This window comes from Fusarium solani (genome assembly GCF_023522795.1).
Source record: "Fusarium solani strain SB1 chromosome Unknown bctg00000008, whole genome shotgun sequence".
In the NCBI taxonomy this organism is placed as follows: domain Eukaryota; kingdom Fungi; phylum Ascomycota; class Sordariomycetes; order Hypocreales; family Nectriaceae; genus Fusarium; species Fusarium solani.
The window spans coordinates 2,928,117-2,941,842 of NW_027072148.1; the positions used below are offsets into that span (position 1 = coordinate 2,928,117).

At 29.7% G+C, this 13,726-nt stretch overlaps 3 protein-coding genes across 3 annotated transcripts; 2 read left to right on the plus strand and 1 right to left on the minus strand.

Moving 5' to 3' along the window:
* Positions 1 to 1,486: 1,486 nt before the first annotated feature.
* MRS44_012985 (uncharacterized protein) lies at positions 1,487 to 2,239 on the plus strand (the record flags this gene model as incomplete). Its single annotated transcript, XM_065618988.1, has 2 exons — positions 1,487 to 1,967; positions 2,142 to 2,239. 2 exons carry the CDS (start codon positions 1,487 to 1,489, stop codon positions 2,237 to 2,239), a joined length of 579 nt encoding a protein of 192 aa, XP_065475060.1.
* Positions 2,240 to 9,022: 6,783 nt separating this feature from the next.
* MRS44_012986 (uncharacterized protein) lies at positions 9,023 to 11,078 on the plus strand (the record flags this gene model as incomplete). The annotated part of the gene is made up of 3 exons (XM_046277497.2): positions 9,023 to 9,113; positions 9,185 to 10,420; positions 10,471 to 11,078. 3 exons carry the CDS (start codon positions 9,023 to 9,025, stop codon positions 11,076 to 11,078), a joined length of 1,935 nt encoding a protein of 644 aa, XP_046126339.2.
* Positions 11,079 to 11,639: 561 nt separating this feature from the next.
* On the minus strand, positions 11,640 to 13,207 carry MRS44_012987 (uncharacterized protein; the record flags this gene model as incomplete). Its single annotated transcript, XM_046272315.2, has 3 exons — positions 11,640 to 12,577; positions 12,636 to 12,948; positions 13,004 to 13,207. 3 exons carry the CDS (start codon positions 13,205 to 13,207, stop codon positions 11,640 to 11,642), a joined length of 1,455 nt encoding a protein of 484 aa, XP_046126340.2.
* Between the last annotated feature and the right edge of the window lie 519 nt (positions 13,208 to 13,726).

Consider the following 13,726-nt stretch of genomic DNA (forward strand, 5'->3'; position numbering starts at 1 on the left):
AAGATATATATAAAAAAAAATATAAATTAAGAAATTCTTAAAATACTTATATAAAATTTTCTTCTAAAGGAATAAAAATAATTATATATAAGGTTATTTTACTTAAGGCTAAGATTAAAAAACTTAAATAAATAAATAAGATATTAAGCTAATATTAAAAGGTAAAAAAAACTTAATTATAAAAAAGAGAGGTAATAATAATAAAAAAAGAAAAATAAGTAATTAATTAAATAAATATTAATATATAAGTAATAGCTAGATTATAGCGGAGTAATAATTAAAAGAAATTAATATAACTAAGAGTTTAATATTATAATATTTATAATAAATTTAATTATAATAAAAGGATATATTAAGTAGTAATTAAAATATTTAGGGAAGAATATAATAAGTAGTTTTAATTAATTAAATAATATATAATATTTTTATAGTAATTTTTATCTTAGAGGTTAAGAAAAATATTTAATTTACTTATTATCTAGCTTATTATATATATATATATTATAATATATTTATATTTAATAAGTTAATATTTTTTATATATTATATTATAAGTTATTTTAAGCTATAAGATAAGCTAAGGTTATTTATTAATATTTATAATATAAGGTAAGTAAGTTATTAAGGTAATATTAATATATAATAATTCTAATAAATATAGTTTTTATTATATATAAGTATAAGTAATTAAAGGTCTTAAATTTCTTAAAAGCCTAGATATATATATTTAAGTCTATATAATAATATATCCTTGCTCTAATAGTATTCTTTTAGTATTCTATAAGTCTATTAGACATGTTTAAATCAACCAATCAGCTCTAAACGGGATGTGGAAATAGAGGTTTTCTCAGCGCACCTTAACTTCTCCGAGGTAACAAGTGGGTCTACTCCTCTCCTTCGCGAGGACCCATCTCCTTATTTTGCATGTGAATAATAAAGACTGCTCCCGTATGGTATGGGACATAAGGGTCTACGAGGGCAAGCTTAACTTAGTCGCAGAGGGCAGTTGGAAAACATAGTTCTTGTACTGATCTCGTCCAATTCCGCTGTGCCTCTAGGGATTGCTGCAACATCCGGATGTTCTCTGTTTCTGTTGTTCTGCCTGCTGTGTCATGGTATGATAGGCCGTCGGGATACCAGTGTGTCTTAACTATAGCTTCCGTGCCGGGGGGGTATTATTAAGTTCTCTTGCTGGTTTGTAATCCCCCGCTCCTACATCACATCACCTCTCCGAGCCATCCATACGAAGTACCTACTAACATAGCCGAGGCACAGACGACGAAGTAATATGGGCCTCGGCAAAATTTAGGGGTATTTGACAGTTTATCTCTTCGGAGAGATATCTAAATTTCATTTATCCCTTTCACTACCACTAGGTTCTATGCTTCCCATCTAGATCTTAATCATCTGCGATAAAGTCCTCCTATAAATACATAATATCCCAGAGCGATTCTCCTTTATCCACCACCAGACATCTATTATCAAAATGCGCCTCAAGTACGCATCAGAACCACCAAACTTCTCCGACCCCTCGGAGCAAGCGTTTATGCAGAAAGTAATCGCAGGACGCGCCGACCTTGGGCCTCTCTACCGCACGCTGCTCATCTCCCCGCCCTTCGCCAGTGGCTTCTTGCGTTTCTTCACGGCCCTCCGATACCGCTCCACGTTACCTTTAGACGTGATGGAGTTGGCCATGTGTCGTGTTGCGGCCTTGAACAGCGCCGCTGTCGAGTGGAATGAGCATGCGCCCCTGCTCAAGAAGGGAGGGGTTTCCGATGAAGGGATCGAGACGGTCAGGACAGCGGCTTCAGGACGAAAGGGTTCTGATGGGGAGGGTGGGTTAAGCACCCGAATGTGGGATCTCATGCGCTATGTCGATGCCGTAACGAAGGACATCAAGGTCAGCGACCAAGTTTTTGAGGCCATGAAAAAGCACCTAGAGAATGACAGACAGGTCTTCGAATTTAGTAAGTTAACTTTTTCTTTTTTTTCTTGTTCTAACCGCGGGAGCAAACGATGCAAGTTGGTTTACCTGGAGTATATAATCGAGTGAATATAAGAGACCTCGCGATTTACTCTAAAGGGGAAACACGATATGCGCACATATCGATAATGCATGTGCTGACGAACATAATTTATAGCCATGACGATTTGCGGCTATAATGCTGCCTCTCGGTTTTTTGTTGCCTTGGATGTGGGAGAAATGAAGGACGTTAAAGTAGGTAAAGCTAAGCTGTAAACTGCTATAGAGCAGACATGGTCCTGGATAATAGATTATAAATATATCTTAAGTAAATAGTTTTATATTATATAAGGTATAATATAACTAAGCAGGCTTAGCCTATATAGCTCTCTCTTTACTAATAAACTATTATAATATTTAAATATAATATTATATAATTATAAAATATTTTATAAATTATAATACTTTAATAATTTTTTTTATATTTATTATAATTTTTTAAATTAGATTAATTAAATAATTTTATATTACTTATAAGTAAAATAACTTTATATAAATATTTAAACTTTTTTATTAAAAGTATTAAATTAAAAGTAAAGTTATTATAATTAATATATATAATAAGTAAATATAATAAATAAATAAATATAATAAATATAATAAATTTTTTAATAAAAATTATTATAAAAAAGATTATAAATTATTAAATTAATTAAAATTCTTTATTATATTTTTTCTTAAGTATTTTAATGATTAATTAATAAATCTTTATATTATACTAAGGTTTATTATAAATGTTTTAATACTATATATTTAATTATATTAAATTTTTTTAATTATTTTTTTTAAATAATTTTATTATTATTTAATTATTTATATTTAATTAATTAATTATATATTTTTTATTATTATTATTATTATTATTATTTTATATTTAAATTTTTTGTATTTTTAAATATTAATTTAATTTATTTTTTAAATATTTAAATTAAAATTTAGCCTTATATATAATTTTTAAAGTCTTTAAGACTTAAAAAATTATAAAATTTATTTTTTTATATTAAATATTTAATCTTATAATTATATATTAAGCTTTAAGATTATAGCTTTTAAGTTAAAAAGAAATAAAATTAATTATTTTAAAACTTTTTTAAGATTTCTATTTTATTATAATAATTTTATATATAATATAAAAAAATAAAAAAAAAACTAATTATAGAAATATAAATTATAAAATATTTTATTAAATAATATATATAATAAGTAAATATTATAAGTATATAAGTATTATAAAAATCTTTTAAATTATGCTTTTTTATTTATTTAATTATTTCTTAATTACTTAATATATTATAAGCTTTTAATAAAACTAGGATATTTTTATTTTTTAAGCTATATAATATAATCCTAAGTTAAGTCTTTAATAAGTTATAATTATTTATAAAGTTTATTATTATATCTTATATTATTAATAATATAATATTTAATCTTAATATATTATTATTTAAAATTAACTTAATTATTAAATATAAAAAAATAAAATTATACTTATTATATTTTTTATTTAGATTTATAAAAATTTCTCTTATAATTATATAATATATAAAAAATAATAAATTAATTACTTATTAACTATATTATATTATTAAGTAATATATATTAGGCTTATAATTTTATTAAGTAATATTTATACCTTAAAATATATATATTTTATATAAATATAATTATTATAAATTTAAAAAGATATTTAAAGCAAAAATTAATATAATATAAAAAATAAAAATAAATTTTAAGTATTTAAATAATTAATAAAAAAAATTATATAATGTAATTATTTATTATTAATATAACTTAATATTATTTTATTAATTAATATTAAAAAAATAATACCTTAAGTAATTAAATTATTATAATAATTTAATATAATTAAATAAATAATAAAATTAATTTAAAATAATTAAAATATTTTAATTAATATATAATTAAACAATTAAATAATTATAATTATTTTTTAATTCTTAATAATTTTAAAAATATATATATTATTAAATTTAATAAATATTATAAAAAAGAATTATTTAGTTTTATATATTATTTTATATATTTTATATATCTTAGCCCTTTAATATTAAATACTTTAATATATTAAAATAAGCTTATTATTAAGAAATTTAATAATTAATTAAATATTTTATAATTTATATTTAAAATATTAAATTTATTTTAATTATGTATATAGTATATAAAGTTATTATAATAAAAAGAAATATAAAAAAAGCTTTTAAAAAAACTAATTATATTTTTTTAAGTTAAAAATTATAATCTTAAAGCTTAATATTTAATTATAAACTTTAATAATTATAGAAAAAATATATAAATCTTATATTTCTTAGGTTTTAAAGACTTTAAAAATTATAATAAAATAATTAAAAATAATTAATTAAATATATATAAATATATAATATATAATTAAATTATTAAAAAATATTAATTAAAGAAACTAATTAAATTAAGTATTTAATATTAAAATATTTATAATAAGCCTAAGTATAATATAAATATTTATTAAGTAATAATAAAAATATTTAAAAAAATATAATAAATAATTTTAAGAAATTAAATAATTTATATTTCTTTTTCTTATAATTTTAATTTTTAAAATTAAGATTTTTATAATATTTATATTATAATAAAATATATTTATTATATATATTATTTTATTTTTAATTATAACATTTTTTATATAATTTAAAATATAAAATATTAAATAAATAATATAATTTAAAAAAATTTAATATATAAAATTTAATAATTTTTTTTATATTTTATTTTTAAAAAAAAATATAAATTAATAAATTTTATAATTATTAATAATAAAAAATAATAAAAATTAATTAATTAATTAATTATATATTAATTAAAATATTTAAATTATTTTAAATTATTATAATAATTTAATTACTTAAAAGATTATTTTTTTAATATTAATAAATAAAATAATATTAATATATATTAATATTAAATAGTAAATTATTTAGCTTTTTATATTAATTATTTATATTATTATAATATATTTTTAATTTTTAAGTTATATTAATTTTAATTTTTTATATTTTTTTATACTTATACTAATTATTTTATTTATAATTATATTAATAAAAAAAGCTAATATTATTAAAATTATTAGTATTATTATATTAAATATTATATTTTATAATTATATTTATTATAAGCTAAAATTAAAAATATATAATATACTTAATAAGTAAGTATCTTAGATAAGTAAGTATCTTAAAAATCCCTTAACTTATATCTTTAGTATTTAATTAATTAATATATAATTACTAAATATATTATAAAGTAATTATAAGGCTAAAATACCTCTTACTTTTTAGGCCCTTTAAAATAACCTAAGATTAAGTCTCTAGTATACTATAAGTATATATATAGTCTCTTAGAAAACTCTTAGCCACTAGCAATAAGATATATAGTCTCGACGTAATATTATCCCTAACTTATATTAGCTATCTAATCTAAAGGAATAAATCCTTATTTATTTTATTCTTAACTTAGATTTATAAGGATTTCTCTTATAGCTATATAATATAAAAGAAATAATTAATTAATTACTTATTAATTATAATATATTACTTATTAATATATATTAGGCTTATAACTTTATTAAGTAATATTAAGAGCTTAAGATATATTTCTTTTATAAATATAATTATTAAAAAACTAAATATAAAAACTTAATTATTATTTATAATTAATTTTAGCTTATAATAAATAAAATTATAAAGTATAATATTTAATTAAATAATATTTATAATTTTAATAAGATTAGCTTTTTTATAGGTATAATTATAAATAAAATAATTATTATAAGCTTAAAAAGGTATTTAAAGCTAAAATTAATATAACTTAAAAATTAAAAATAAATTATAATTATTTAAGTAATTAATATAAAAAGCTAAGTAATTTAATTATTTATTATTAATATAAGCTAATATTATTTTATTAATTAATATTAAGAAAATAACTTCTTAGATAATTAAATTATTATAATAACTTAAAATAATTAAATTAATAATAAGATTAATCTTAAGTAATTTAAGTATTTTAATTAATATATAATTAATTAATTAATTAGTTTTTATTATTTCTTAATCCTTAATAGCTATAAAAATTACTAATTTATTAACTTTAAGAGATATTATAAAGAAAAAAAAATTATTTAGCTTTATATATTACTTTATTTATCTTATTTATTTTAGCCCCTTAATATTACGTATTTTATACTTCTTAAAAAGGCCTATAATTAAAAAATAAAGTAATTAATTAAATACTTTATAATTTATATTTTAAAAACTAAGTTTTTTTTAGCCTTTTATATTATATATAAAATTATTATAATAAAAAGAAATATTAAAGGGGTATTTAAAAGAGTTAATTTTATTTTTCTTAACCTAGAAGCTATAGTCTTAAAGCTTAATATATAGCTATAAACTTTAATGCCTACTAAGGAGGGAATTAAATACTTTACCCCTTAGGTCTTAAGGACCTTAAAGATTATACTTAAGGCTAGATCTTAATTTAAATACCTTAAAAGATAAATTAAAAAGTATTAAAATAACTCCCTAGAGTTAATCCTTAAAGCTTTATAGTCCCTTATAAAAAAAATAAAAGCTATTATATATAAAATTACTTTATTAATAATAAAAATTAAAAACTTTTAAGAGATAAATAAAATACTAAGTTAGCGCTAAAGGGCAAAAAAGATTAAATTATAGAAAAGAGGGGTTATAATAATAAAAAAAGAAAGATAAGTAATTAATTAAATAGATATTAATATATAAGTAATAGCTAAATTATCGAGGAGTAATAATTAAGGAAGGTTAATTAGACTAAGTATTTAGCGCTATAATATTTATAATAAGCCTAGGTATAATATAAGGACCTATTAAGTAATAATTAAGATATCTAGGGAAAAATATAATAAATAATTTTAATTAATTAAATAATTTATAGTATTTTTATTATAATCTTTAATAAGAAAGTTAGGATTTTTAAGATATTTATTTATTTAAGATATTTACTTATTAAATATATTAATAATTAAATTTATATATTTAATTTTTAATAAATATATTTTTAAAAGAAATATTATTTTTAGACTTTATTTTACTTAAAATAAAAATTAAAGTATTTTAATTAATATCTTAATAATTTTAATAATAAAGGCTTTATACTTAAAGCCTAAGCTCTTAATAGACTTAAATTAATATAATTTATTTATATAATTATTAATAGCTTTAATAATATATTAAAACTAGTTTTATTTATAATAAATAAGTTATATTTTAATTAGCTAAAGAGATTAAAATCCCTTTTATATAATATCTCTCCTCTCTAATATTAACCTTTTAATTATTCTTATAATTCTTAACTACTTAAAGAAGCTAAAATTACTTTTATTATTTTTATTACAAGAGGTTTAATTATAACTAATAATAACTAATTAATTAATAATATATTAATATTAAGATTATAATAGCTATTTTCTATAGAGACCTTTACTTAAATAATTAAAATAATATAGCTAATACCTATTAGTTTAACTTTTAATATAACTAAGATAACCTTACTAAGGCAATCTATAAGCTTTATAAAGGTGCTAAAAGTACTTATAATAAGCTATTAAAAATAATATTAAATAGAGCCCTTTAAAGTATTAAGTTAAATATAGAGCTTAATTAATTAATATAAGTTAAACTCACTATCTTTAATTATAATATCTTTTTTTTTTCTTAGCCTCTTTTTACTTAGTTATAATATTAATAAAAGGTTTAATTTTATTAAAGAAGAGCTTTTTTTATTAAAGGCTCTTAAAAAAAAACTAAAAAAAAAAGAAAATCTTATTAATAGAGATATTATATTCCTTAAGGACTTATAAAATAATAACTAATATAAAGCATAGCTTATAACCCTTATTATTAATATTAATACCTTTTATAATATTAAATAAGAAAATTAAAGAAGTCTTATAGCTAGCTAAGATCTAGTAATATAGCTATAGGCATAATATTAAAAAATAGAGGTTATTAGCGTTATAGGTTTACTTAGAGGGATTAATTCCTAGAGTTAGTATTAGAGTTTTATAAACCTAAAAAGTATTAGCGCTAGACTAAAACTTAGCGGTAAATAAAGGTCTATAGGTTTAATTAATTAAACTTATTTAGTTAAATATATAATATATATATCTTAGCTTATATAAATATATAAATAATAATAATTTTAATAATAATTTTAATAATAATTAAAAGAAATATATTTTATAGTTTAAGTATTATTTAATTAAATTTAATACTTAATATATATTAATTAATATATATTAATTAATATATTATAATTAGTAATTAATTAATTATTTTTTTATATTTTATAATTAAATTTTTTTTTTATAAATTTAAGTTAAAAATATAATAAATAAAAAATTCTTTTTTTTAAGTTAAATACTTTATATAATTTAGAAATAATATTAAGTTAAGATTAAATATTATTTTATTATAAATATAATTATTACTTATTAATTATATAAGTATTTATAATATATTAAATACTTAGTTTTAAGTTATTTTAAAGGTCTTAAAAGGTAAAAAAGGTTTTAGTCTTAATATTTAAGTCTAATATATTTAATAATTAAGAATTAATTAATTAAATAAATAATTAAATATATAAAAGAAAAGTATAATACTTACTTATTTATAGTACTTACTTATTATATAAATTAATTAATTAATTATATATTTTTTATTTTTTTATTACTCCCTTAAGCTAAGACCCTAAGCTTTTATTAGCTTTTATTACCCTTTATAGCTTAAGTAGTAACTTAGACATTTTTTAGTAAGAAGGCTTATAACATTTAGCTAATGGTTTTCATAGGCAGTAGGGACTCTCTACGATTCGGACCTGGATTATCTAATTTTCCGGCACTATGGCCATAACCGTCGCCTCGAGACGTAATCTCTAACAAACACTTCTCAGATAATCATAACCATGAAGCGGCCAAGGCTCGATGAAGCTCACTCGAACACGTTCCATCCAGCACCCAATTCACAACCGAGAATCTCGAGAAAGGTTCGCGCCTGTAAGTGCAGGAGACGCTGCTGTCCTCTTAGGCTGGCCAATTCTTGCGAGCTGACAACGATGACACCTCAGGTGAACAGTGCCAAAATCGAAAGATCAAGTGTGAAAGTCTACCTGGCCAGGATCAATGCGCGCGATGTGCGCGCCTTGAGCTGCCATGCGTCATCAACAAAAGCCTACAAACCCTCCTTGACGACGAGAACGAGTGGAAGAAGGGGATAGAGACGCAGGTTCAAGAGCTGCAGAAGGCAATCACTCAAGTCCAGAACGCTTTGAATCTACCACGACTGAACAATCATGGCTTTTCAACCTCCGGTGATATGACCGCGGATGGTCACAGTGAGTCTTTGCGACTGCCGCCTCCTAGGCCAGAAGCCCGATCAGTGGCCAACCTTGACTCCTCCTCCGTGAGACCTGGAGATGTCACGGCCATGACGAGGCAGAATTCTGCAGATCCAGCGCCTCAGTGTCGAAATGAGGAGGCCATTCTCAACACTCCAATGGCAAGCCTCTATGAGGTGACCAAGCTGCGAAACATCCGTAGCAACCCCGCCGTCTTGCCTACCGGTGGGACGCTGCAATCAGATTTCATCTCACAAGGAAAGCTCGGACTCCAGGACGCCGAGGTTCTCTTCTCCACGTTTCGCGAGACCCTCAACGCGTATCTCTGGGGTGGTCTCGCCTTGGTTCACACTACCCTCGAGGCAGCCCGGGCCTCATCTACGCTTCTAACGGCAGCTGTTCTGACCGTGACTGCACTGCATATTCATGACGGTGCTGCCGCGTTTGACATCTGCTATCCCATATTTCTTGAGCTCACGAGCCACTCAGTCTTTGCTCGATACCACACTCTCGACGACGTCAGAGGTCTCTGCATCGGCGCATTCTGGCTCTCCGATGTCAGCTGGAAGTTGTCTGGCCTCGCTGTCCGTATCGCCATCGAGTTAAATCTCCATCAATTCACCACCGAAACCCTCAGGAACGCTACAGCCCAGGAGTTCGAGAAGGCCAGACTATGGTACCTCCTCTATGTTTGCGATCACCATTTCAGCATTGCATACGGCCGGCCTCCAATGATAAACGAGAGTGGCATAATCACCAGTCATGAGAGTGCTCTCCTAGCACCAATGGCAACAACCTCTGACCTGCGACTTCACAGTCAAGTCAGTGTTTTCATCATACTCAGTCGTATATCACAAACATTTGGCTCGGAACGCTCCAGGGTGGTCAACGACAACGAGTTTGGGTCTCTTCGCCAGTACGACCTTGAACTGGGCCTTTGGCGAGACCATTGGGAGCAGCTGCTAGGTAAGTGACTCCAGTAATCGCTCGCCTGCTTGGATCTCACAGCTTTATAGTTCCGGATCTACATGTGTCCCAATATCCTTCCAGAGGAGTTGTTCTGCACTATCATTTCGCAAGGCTACAACTATTCTCAATCTGTCTCCGTGGATTAAAGCCATCCGAGGAGTATACCATGTCAACCGAACGACGAGATTTTATCAACAACGCCATCCAGAGCGCCTTTTCGGCCTTGAACCTGATCCTCGACGATCCAGACATGCGAAAGGCCGTATTAGGAATGCCTTTGTATCTCCTCACAACCATCACGTACGCGTGCCTATTCCTCATCAAGCTGCAATCCCAATGGACTTCAGCTCAACTCAACATTAGCACTGCGGGCGTCGTCAACGTTGTGGAGAGAACAACGACCCTGCTACACAATACGCATCACTGTGAAAGACACGTAATCCACTACGTGAAGACGGGACTCAGCAGCATGTTGAAGACACTCACCGAGTATTCTGTGCCGCATGGAGAGGATCAAAGCTTTCAGCACACAGGAATGCAGTGGCTCGAAGATACCTTCTGGGACGGGGAGGATTGGAAGGCTTGGTTCAAAGGGGATGGACTGGATCCACAAAGCAGTATTCTCGACTTGTTAAATTACCAGATGACTCTATGAAAGCCTGATACAATTATCTTGTTGCATCTTGAACAACGAAGTCGCCAGCTGGAGGTTGTAACGCAGCGAGAGTGGATCTAGAGAGTATCACAGTCACTGATGTTTCCATCGGTCTTCTGGCTCAGTTATCCCATCGAGGGCCGGGCGTCGACTATAACAAAAAACACATTATCCAAACAGCCACAATAACAAAAAGTACAGGTATCAACACATGGCGGGACTGAAACCCAACGCTGTAAAACACAGTAAACCAGCATAACGAGTCTTCTGCTGCAGGCAGCAGAAAGGCTCAAAAAAGACCACTGTATTAGCATTGGGATATGATGCTATGATGCTATGATGTGTTGATAATGTGTTCTTTGTTGTAGTTGAAGCCCGGCCCTTGATGGGTTAACTGAGCCAGAAGACCGTAAACCAGCATAACCTTCTGCGGCGGCAGCCATAAGATACCTGACTAAAAGGTCGGCAATGGCTTTGATGTCGACTTTGTAGTGCAAAAAATGACCAAGGCCGTGGCTGTTTAGAGATGTCACCAAGATCAACAGTTATCAGCATCCCGTCCTAGTGCCCCTCTTCCTCGGCGGGAGCCGCAAGCTCCCTCTCCGCCTTAGTACCTTTCCAGTCAACCATCTTGCACAGCATGGGAATCAAAATAGCGAGAACCATGCCTGCGCCCAGAAAGCCAGCCGTAACACCAAAGCCAATATGGTATGCCGGAGAGTCCTTCGTAGGCCAGATGCGGCTCCCGTAGACGCTCGAAAAGTTTCCAAAGGCGTTCACCATGGCCAAGACAATCGCGCGCTTCTCTGGAGGCAGAGAGATGACACCGCTAGTCCAGGATAGAATGAGGGGTAGCGCAGTCCAGATGCCAGCCGCGATGAAGCAGATCATGACGTAACGGACAATGGGCGTCTGGACGGCGGCACAGACAACGCTGCATGCAAAGCCAAGAGCCAGCGCGCCAGTGATGTGCCATCGACGCTCGAGAGTGCGGTCAGAGTTCCAGGCGGTGATGTTAAGACAAACCGAGGCAACGGCGTAGATGGGGACCGTCATGTACTGAGCTGTCACGGTGTCATAGCCAAGCGTGACAGTAATGGTCGGGATGAAGTATGAGATGGTGCCAGCACCAACATCGAGCATGAAAAGAACAATGAACAGATATGTTCGCGGATCCGAGATGGCGGCGACGAAGGCTTGCCAGTGGGTAAGACGCTGGTGGCCCTGGCCTCCCGAGGCGATACCATCATGTGCAATGCGGATCTTTGCAAGCTTGCGTTCGGCCGGCGTCAGCCGCTTCGATGTCTCGGGGTAGTCGAGGAGGACGAAGAAGGCGATCGAAGCAACGCCGACAGTGGCCACCCCTTCAACGATGAAGAGCCATCGCCAGCCAGCTATGCCGTGCGCATCATGGAGGTTCGACGTGATGGCGCCAGCCAAGATGCCACCGAAGGCACCTGATAAGACTGCGGCGGTGTAGAAGATGGCAAAGCGCTTTCCTAGATACAAAGTAAGCTTATGAATGGCTTAGACTCAGCCATCTGGGATGCAACGTACCCAACTCAGCCCGCGTGTACCAGCAGCTCAGCAGATACAGCACACCTGGGAAGAAACCGGCTTCGACGCAGCCCAGGATGAATCTGAAGGCAAGGAGGGCGCCGTAGCTCTTTGAAATGGACATGAGGGCGCTTAGGGCTCCCCAGACGAGCATGATGCCAGGGAGGAAGATGGACGGTCGACTGCGGCTGAGGATCATGTTGGAGGGAACCTCGCATATGAGGTATCCGAAGAAGAATATGGAAAGAACCCAAGCGTAGTTGTCATCCGTGAGGCTAAGGTCGTCCTGCATGCCGGCGATCTTGGCATTTCCCTGGATAGTCGTGTCAACTCATTAGTTGACAAGCATCGGGATGACGCATACTCACAATGTTGGTTCGGTCGACGTAGTTCAAAATATACATGATCCAAAGCATCGGCATCAGGAACATGTCGATCTTCCTTACGAGCTTCTTCTCTTCTGTCGTGTGGGGGACATAGTTGCGTAGCTCCTGCTGGAGCTCGTTGTCGGCCTGCTGCGCCCCGTCCTCCTTCATCTGAACAGATGACACTTTGTCGAGTGAGTTGGTCATTTTTGCCAGTTGACGTAGCCGCGATCTGAAGGAGAGAGAAGAAGAGTGAGAGATGGATGTGGTGATAGAAACGAGAAGACTTCGAGACAGTAGCGACCTCAAATATAGTGCAACGCTTCACCACACCAAGGGGCAAGGCCCCGCAAGATGAATCCGGGGTTGTGGTTGCCCATGGGGAAAGCGAGATGATGGAGAACCCTGCGGAGGAGTGGGAGGGGTCTCCGGATATGAGGCATGATTGGATAGCTGCAGGTCAGACCTTGCTTAGCGCTGGCCACTATTTAGACTTAATACGGCGCTTTTCCTCAAAAGGAAAGAGAGCGGAGGGAACACCGCGGACTTCTGTCCGCTCGAGAAGCCGAGTGAGGCCATTCATCGGCACTGGGCTCAGCTATGACGAGAGAGGACAAACCCAACAAGTATTTCTGCACCGACAGGCGCTGTCGCTCAAGACAATTCAGAGCACTTCCTCATCAGCATTGCTTGCTCTACGGCGTCTCCCAAACTCCTTCCATCCCC